The 8,267-nt window shown below is 49.3% G+C and overlaps 1 protein-coding gene across 1 annotated transcript; it reads left to right on the top strand.

The window, feature by feature from the left end:
* The first annotated feature begins 1,508 nt into the window (after window positions 1–1,508).
* Window positions 1,509–7,296, top strand: LOC308346103 (uteroferrin-associated basic protein 2-like). Its single transcript, XM_080808712.1, has 4 exons — window positions 1,509–2,158; window positions 3,251–3,518; window positions 5,059–5,206; window positions 7,024–7,296. Exons 1-4 carry the CDS (start codon window positions 1,528–1,530, stop codon window positions 7,219–7,221), a joined length of 1,245 nt encoding a protein of 414 aa, XP_080664838.1. The 5' UTR covers window positions 1,509–1,527; the 3' UTR covers window positions 7,222–7,296.
* The last annotated feature ends 971 nt before the right edge of the window (window positions 7,297–8,267 follow it).

The raw sequence follows: 8,267 nt of genomic DNA, 5'->3' as shown, positions 1-8,267 counted from the left end.
AGCAAGGTTGGGTTCTGATAAGAGCCCTCTCTCTGGTTTGCAGATGACTGTTTTCTGGCAATATCCTTATGTGACTTCATGAGGGTCAGGGGCGGGGAAGAGCCATGCTCTGGTGCCTCTTCTTACATGGGCACTAACTTATGACCACATATAAGGGACCCTCATGGACTTGTCTGACCCTAATTCCTTCCCATAGACCCTTCCTCTAGATACCATTACATTTGGGAGTAGGACATCAACATAGGAATTTTGAGGAACACAAATCTTCATCCACAGCAAATGCTATTTCTGTAGCCATGACAAGAGATGCCATGGTGATGGATCACCAGACACATGCAGAGGAGTGGACCCTGTGCCCAGAGCTGTGTCAGGAACTGTAGGAAAACCAGGGATGAAGACAGGGCCCTGCTCTAAAGAGGTTGAAATGAACACAAACTCAGAGCGTGGTTCGCATCTTTTCCCTTCCCTTTGGGGTGCCAGAAATCCCACCATTACAGCACCCTTCAGATTCCAGGACTGATTTCTGGTCCCAGTCAGTCACGGGGAGCACATCTGGGGACAGAGAGAGGTTTTTCCCCCAACGACGGGACGGGACAGTAGCTGTAAGGACTGAAAGGGCCTGCAGGAGACGGCCAGTATCGCCTGAGTTGACCTTGTCAGGCCCTCCGTTCAGCTCATGACCCAGTCACCTGAGCACCACTCGGGCTTCCTTTCAGAATTCACACCTGACAGCCCTGAAGCCAGATCTGGCCTCCATCTGGGTTACATGGTGTTAGCAAGTGCTTTTGACAGGATTGAATTTTTCAAGCAAAAACCTAGGCTTCCAGCTTCTTCAGAAACATTAAAAAAAAATCTGGCACCAATACTAGCACTCCCACACAGGGAACACTGCTGGAACTGAGTGGCACCTGCCCGCCTCTGGCCTGGACCTGCCTCTCCCTTTGCCACAGTCCCCAACGCTCCTTACTGCATGACACTTGCTGGCCTTGTCTGGGTGTATTTCTGGCCAGATCTCTGTAGCAACTGAATCTGCACTCCCTGCTTTATCTTTCTTCCTGGTCCTTCCCTTTCCACACTTTTCAGGACTTTGTCATGAGCTCTGTATTTAAAAAAAAAAAAAAAAAAAAAAAAAAGAACAGAAAGAAAGAGAGAGAGAGAAAGAGTGTAGAGTGCTGCTCAAAATCATAGAATGTCATAGTGACAAGACTTTCCAGGACCAGGCTGGGGAAGCTACTTGCATTAGGACCCACCTGCAGCACAGGCCAGAGCAGAATTAGATCCCTTGTCATCAGGTCATTTATCTTTAATTTGCCTAAAGTCGTGTTCCAGAATGCTTTAGCCTTTCCTCATTAGCCTTAGTTAGCGTCCCCCAATCGAGGACTAAAAGTAACCCCAGTACCCAGGTAACGATGGGCCCTTTCTCAAGCCTGTTAACATCAAGAACACATTCCATGGCATGCTCATCCCTCCCACCTCTTCCTTCCAATTAGAGCTCCCTGGATCTCTGCAGCAGTGTCCCACAGGAAAATGCCCCTGGCTCTCTCTCTGGTCCTCATCCTCTGTGGCCTCCTTAACAGCACCTGCTGTGAAACTGAACGAAGATCTAAATGGAATATTTACCCAGTCTCATCATGGAAAATGTCACCTGTCCACCACAACATAGAAGCAGGCAATAAGGCTTTTGCCCACAAATTGTTCGAAACTCTGCTAATGGAGCATCCCAGAAAGAATATCATCTTCTCCCCTCTGAGTATCTCTGCCTCCTTGGCCATGCTTTCCCTGGGGGCCAGATCCACAACACTCACCAACCTCCTCAAGGGCCTTGGATTTGACCTCAAAGTCATGAGAGTGTGGGACGTGCACCATGGTTTCCAGAGTATCGTCCAAATGCTGAAGCAGCTGAACAGAGAGGGACACCTGAAGTATAGGGACATGCTCTTTATCGATAGCAACAGGAAGATCAACACCCCATTTCTGTGGGACACAGAGCAGATATATGATGTGAAGGCCCAGATGATTGACTTTAGAGACGTAAGAAAGACCAAGAAGCAAATCAACCACTTTGTGGCTGCAAAAATGCACAAGGGAACTGAGGGATTCATCAGCTCTGTGAACCCTCATACCTTCCTGTTTCTTATAAACTACGTTTTCTTCAAAGGTAAGGTTTATCAAGTCCATGAATTCCTGTTTGGGTAACCTTAGCCCTTGGGTTTCCAGGAAGATTTCAGCCAGAAAAAAAAAGTATTTTCTGTGATTCTATCCCATGTCCCATAGACCAATAGATTGAAAACTTTTCTTTTGCTTTTATCTCCTTGTGCTATCTAGCATTTCTAAGTGTTTCTGTTCCCAACCCTTTTGGTCATATCATTGGCCAAACTTAAGATATTTTGGAGTAAAATGGAATAACTCTTGATGGCTGAAGAGGATTCCGAGCAGTAGTGTGTGTGCGCCCGTGTGCGCGCAAACGTATGTTCTTCTGATGAAAAGTCTCCCTCCTTGAATAAGTTAAACAATTTAAGGCAAATTTCTATGTCATCAGACTTCTCAGAACTCTTTTTTTTCAATTATCTTATTTAAATTTAATTAATTTACATACAGTGGATCATTAGTTGCTGTTACAGAGTTCAGTTTATTCATCGGTTGCCTGTCAGAACTCTTAGTCCATTAAAACGTGGTGGGAGGGCGCCTGGGTGGCTCAGTGGGTTAAAGCCTCTGCCTTCAGCTCAGGTCATGATCTCAGGGTCCTGGGATCGAGCCCCGCGTCAGGCTCTCTGCTCCGCAGGGAGCCTGCTTCCTCCTCTCTCTCTGCCTGCCTCTCTGCCTAGTTGTGATTTCTCTCTGTCAAATAAATAAAATATTAAAAAAAACAAAAAACAAAAAAAACAAAAAAAAAAACGTGCTGGGAATTTTCAAAGAAGGGATGTTGTGGTCATTGTTTCCCAAATTATTTGACAATGAAATCCTTTCTTGGTGTTATAGCTCCAGAAGCAGACAGTATTTTGGGAAGTATCTTTTGAGGAATACAGATTTAAAGAAATCCTATGATGAATATGGTCAAAATTCATGCGTTTGCCTTTCTTTCCCTTGCATCCACCTAGAATTTTAAATATTCTGTTCACTGAGGTCCAGGTATCACTGGGAGGAGGATGATCCCTTCTCAAGCCCATTCACCTCTGGGGTCCCCAGACATGTAGGTGCCAATGCCTTCTCCAACAGGTCACTCTGACTTTTTCCTTCCTGATTCTCCTAGGCATTTGGAAAATGGCTTTTCATACCAACTTAATGCACAAGGAGGACTTCTTTGTGGATGAGTGCACCACAGTGCAGGTGGACATGATGTGGAAGAAGGAACGCATGATTTATAGCAGATCGGAGAAGCTGTTTACTACAATGGTTAAAATGCCTTTCACTGGAAACCTGTCCATAGTTCTCATGCTCCCAGATGCAGGACAGCCTGACTCTTCTGTAGAAGAGATGGTCGTTCAAAGTGCTACACTTCTGAAGTCCAGTGGCATGAGGTATGCTACTCTGGAGGGACAGTCTAGATTCACATTGAAATTTTGCTCAGATCTTGCTTCCTCTGTGCAAGTCTTATTTCAGGGGAATTAGGTATTTGCTTATTTCCTGGCATATTTGTGGAACATGAAATAAGCCAAGCGGGAAAAATTGTGGCCCAGCTTCCATTATCACCTGGATGCCCCTTCAACTGTCTAAATTATGGTTCTTTCATGTATCAAAAACCCACCCCATACAAACTCGAGGGGGTAAAGAAAAGAATGTATTGGATAGATGCACCTAAGGGGATAAACACAACCAGGAGTCACTAGGGATTGGACGGGGGACAGCAACATCATTGGGAACTCCATCTCTCTGATGTCATTTGTCCTCTCTGGCTCAGCAAACCAGCTGGTTTACTCACCCAACACATATATCCTGACTGTCGATTCCATGCCAGACACTGCTCAGGACTGGGAATACAGTGGCTAACCACACAAGTCTCTGCCATTGTGGGATTTCTAGTCTAGTGGGAGAGGCAGTAAGTCAACTAATAAATTCAAATTGCAATAAAACTACGGAAAAAGTGAGTAGGTGATAGAATAGAGGATTCAGAAGTAGAGTATTAATTGAAGATCCTAAACAGGTATGATGATCAGGGAATGATCCTAAGAGGTAAATTTCAAGCTGAGTCCATGGTGGACAGACTTGGCTCTCTTCCACTCAAGCAAATGCTCCACTCCAGAGTGAAACCAACATTATTTCTGTTCCACTGACAGATTCCTGGAAGGGAGAATTGGATTGATCCAGCTTAGGTATGGTATCCACCATGGTCCAATCAAATGTGGACAAATTATGTAATGAAAGCATGATCCCCAATGGCCCACTGATCTTGGCAAGGACTCCAGTCTTCAGGCAGTAAATGTGTAGACCGGGAAAAAAAAATCTCCAAATAGTGTTCTCACTGTGCCACGTAGGAGCACAAGCTACTGTCTGGGCAGCGTCTGCTGTGGTTGAGGGCCACAGCGGAGTATGTCTTCCATCATTTGCCACAGCCGTACTTCACACAATGTCATGTTTGGGACAGGGGGCACCTCAATAGAGGAACCCAGCTGAGTGGGTTACAATCCATTCAGAAGCTCAGCATCACATGGACACAGGCGAAAATGTATTGGTTTATAAACAACATGAAGTGCTGGGAAGGGGTGGGCACTAGGCACTAGATCTGCACCATATTTGGGGCCACTGCCCAATTAAATCCCTGCTTACAGCTGGAGGGTTGGAAGGATTCAGGGCTGGATACCCTGGCTGGACTCTCATCTTCTTTTGGTTAGGGAGACTGTGAAGGGCATAGCTTGAATAGTAATGTGTATTTTAGGCAAGTGCTTGGTCTGGAAATGTACGGCTACGTCTCATGCTCCAGCTCTCCCCACGCAAGCACCCATGCCCCACCTTTTCTTAACTCTCCCTTGGAAGACCCCTGAAAGCAAAAGCAAGGTGCCTCCCCCTGGACCTAGGAGAGAGAGACGTGCTCAGCTTCCTTGCGGTTTTCAATCCTAACAGATGGGTGCACATAATTATGCCCAAGTTCAAGATCTCCTCCAAGATAAACTTGAAAAAAATGCTTCCCAAGATGGGCATCAGCAATGTATTTACTACAGCAGCAAACTTCTCAGGCATCACAGAGGAGAATTTCCCAGCTATTTTTGAGGTGAGTAGAGCAACTTACAAAGTTTCTGTTTTATCCACAACAGTTCTGAATGAAAGACCAATTTAAAAAAAAGTAGTTATAAATCTTAGGTCTCTTGGCTTTTGAGGTTCTTTGGTCATTCAGACACTCATAAACAATGGCATCAAGCCCTTTTGGAGGCTCTCGGGTAGTCATGAACAAGCCAAAATCTTAGCCTCATGGATGTTCCATTCTCCTGACGGGGTCAGCAGTGAACGTGCCAACAAATGGATGTGTCCAATGTCAGCCAGGGACACATTCTGTGAAGGCAGGAAAGTGAAGAAACTGAACAGCATGCTGGGGTACAGTGGGCTGGCTTGGGGTGGGCTGGCTAGGAAAGTTGTCGGGCTGGGTTGGCCTTCATGCAGAGGCCTGAAGAAGGAAAGAAGAGAGCAAGGGAGCACGTCAAGAAGACCCATGTTCAAGGGCATCTCGAGGGGAACATGGGCTTGAAATCGTTGAGGAACCCCAAGGAGGCCCACACAGCTAGCATCGTGTTTGAGACGGAGAAATAGGGCCGGCGAGGTCCTGTTTTCTGACCTGCGCGGGCCCGGGGGCTATTCTGACTGACATGGGAGACCCCCAAGGCGGACATACACTGACATGTGTTTTATAAATCCATGTTCTGCGGTGTGGAGGGAGTGTGGCCCATAACCCAGGTGAGGGGTAAACACAGTTTGACGGGGCGTTGGTGGGACTGTCAGCAGTGGTGAGGAGACCCAGCGTGACTTTTGAAGACAGAACTGGGGAGCAGGGAAGGAAGCGTGAGAGAGGCCAGCTCTATTGCTGGAGCCTGGTCCACAGTGGAGACTGCCCGAGGTAGGAAAGATGGAGGAGCAGCGGGACGGGACAGGGGTGGGGGGTGTGGATGAGCGAGCCAGGACTGGCTCTGCCAATTGGAGATGCCTTCAAGACGTCCAGATGCCATGGAGTATTTGTGGGCACAGGGGGCTGCCTCTGATTACTCCACCGAGGTCACAGACCGGCTGGCTGCTTGGTGGCCGCCCCGTAACACACATGCCCGGGACATGCCTAGGGATCAGAATTCCTCATCACGGTACAACACTTGATAGAGTACAAAGCAGTTTTTCAGAGTTCTTTCACCTGAGTCTCCCAATGACCTTGGGGAGGGGACAGTGTCTGCTCTCTAACTGAGGGAGGAGCGAGCTGTCACTCACAGAGGACACCCCATGCAGTTTCCAGGTCCGGGTCCCCGCTGGGATGCAGCTCTTCTGGAGCCACAGCTCTCCCTCCTCACAGAATCCCTGGGGCAAGCTCACACTGAGGGCGGGGGGGGGGGGGGCGGGGGGTGCTGGGGCTGAGGGATGCAATGGTACGGGAGTGCAGGAGCAAGCTCACCCATGCTGGGCAGGGCCTCCTGCGGATCAGAGGGGCAGACACCGGTGTTCTGGCACAAGCACTTCCACATAGACAGAAAACGGTCCATGCTGGGATGGAGACAGGAAACACCAGCCCCTTCCCTCCCTTGTTTTCTCTCTACCACATCCTTCTTGAAAGCATTTGAGAGGCCCACACTCAGGGATTCAATGGGACCTTTTCCTAAGCCTTCAGACCACCCAGCTTCCCTCTGAGCTCTATACCCCTTTCCTCTGATTTGAACCCCTGAACTCCTTGAACTTTCTGCCTGCACTGGGGGAGACGGAGCTCAGCAGTTAGTGTGAACCCCTCCCCGAGGCATCTGGATCCAACTGCTGAGAGCCTCGGGTGGTTCTCCAGGAAGGGGAGCCAGCATCCCCCCCGCCGTGCCCAGAGCTGAGACACGATCCGTCTCCCCCCAGGCGATACATGCAGCCACAGTGGAGGTGGGCGAGGAAGGCAAGATGGACATGGACTCCAGCAACGCCATCCCCTATCACACACATGCCGCAGCTCCCTTTGTCGTGAAGTTCAACAGACCCTTCTTCCTGTTTGTGGAGGATTGGATGACTCAACGAGCAATCCTCATGGGCAAGGTCTTCAACCCCATAGCTGAGTAGAGATGGGGCTGGGCTCTGCGGAGCTGGAATTCAGCTGCTCCTGAATAAAGGGAATAAAATTCACACTATTGAGTCAAAAGAAGCTGAGTTGGAGACTCAGTGCGGGCTGAGAATGGAGGTGGGGCGGGTTGTTGCTGGTCTTCTGTCCTGGGAACAGGGCAGGATAAGGAGAGGTGGGGGGCCTGCTGGGGACACTTGGCAGATGCACCTTCTGTCCTGAAAAAGGATAGATATATGCAGGGAAGCGATTCTGAGGGGCGCGAGCAGGGTGTGAGAGTCTCTTTAGCGCGGAGCTGTCTAATTGGCCTCCCTTCCTGCCCATGTGGCAGTCAGAGCCCGTTCGCTTGTCTACGCAAGAGGAGCCATATAACTCCACCAGGCAGCCCCGGGCAGGAAGCTGGGTGGGCAAAGGCAGGGTCCTACCACAGAGAGGGGCACCCACAAACACGTCCGTCGGCCTCTGTGTGTGCCCCCCGCTCCAAAGGGAGATAGGCTACCTAGGAAGGCAGAGACCCCCAAATATTTTGGATGCACCTGCTCTGTGCAGACCCCTTATGAGAAAGTTGCCATTGACCCTGTGGGATAAGAATGAACATGGATGAAATGGGAAGAGCCAGGAGGATGGTCATACACAGAATGGGGTGTGAGTGAGTGTGTGTGAGTGAGTGTGTGTGTGTGTGTGTGCACGCGTGCGTGTAGAAGCTGGGACTCCACCTTGGAATTACACCAGCTCATCACCAGGATGAGCCTATCAGGATAAAGTCTATCCTGGCCTCCTGTTCACAGGCACCACACATTGGGGCACTGAGGTCTGTGAGGTGGCTCAGCTCCCCGGGACACTTGGGCAACCGGCTTTGCTCAGCCTACAGCACTTCTGTGGATCACTGCCCACTCTCCTTTAGCATGCAGGACACCAGCCCCCTACCATCGTCCATGCTCACCCTTTAGCATATGGGATATTAGGACCGAATAGTATCCATGAGCACCCTTCAGCACAAGGGACACTACGCTCTCACTGTCCTCCGTTGGATGCCATCTACTCCATG

The sequence above is a fragment of the Martes martes genome (genome assembly GCF_963455335.1).
Source record: "Martes martes genome assembly, chromosome: 7".
NCBI lineage: Eukaryota > Metazoa > Chordata > Mammalia > Carnivora > Mustelidae > Martes > Martes martes.
Note: the sequence above shows the minus strand (reverse complement) of the source record. Positions and strands in the feature narration are given on the sequence as shown.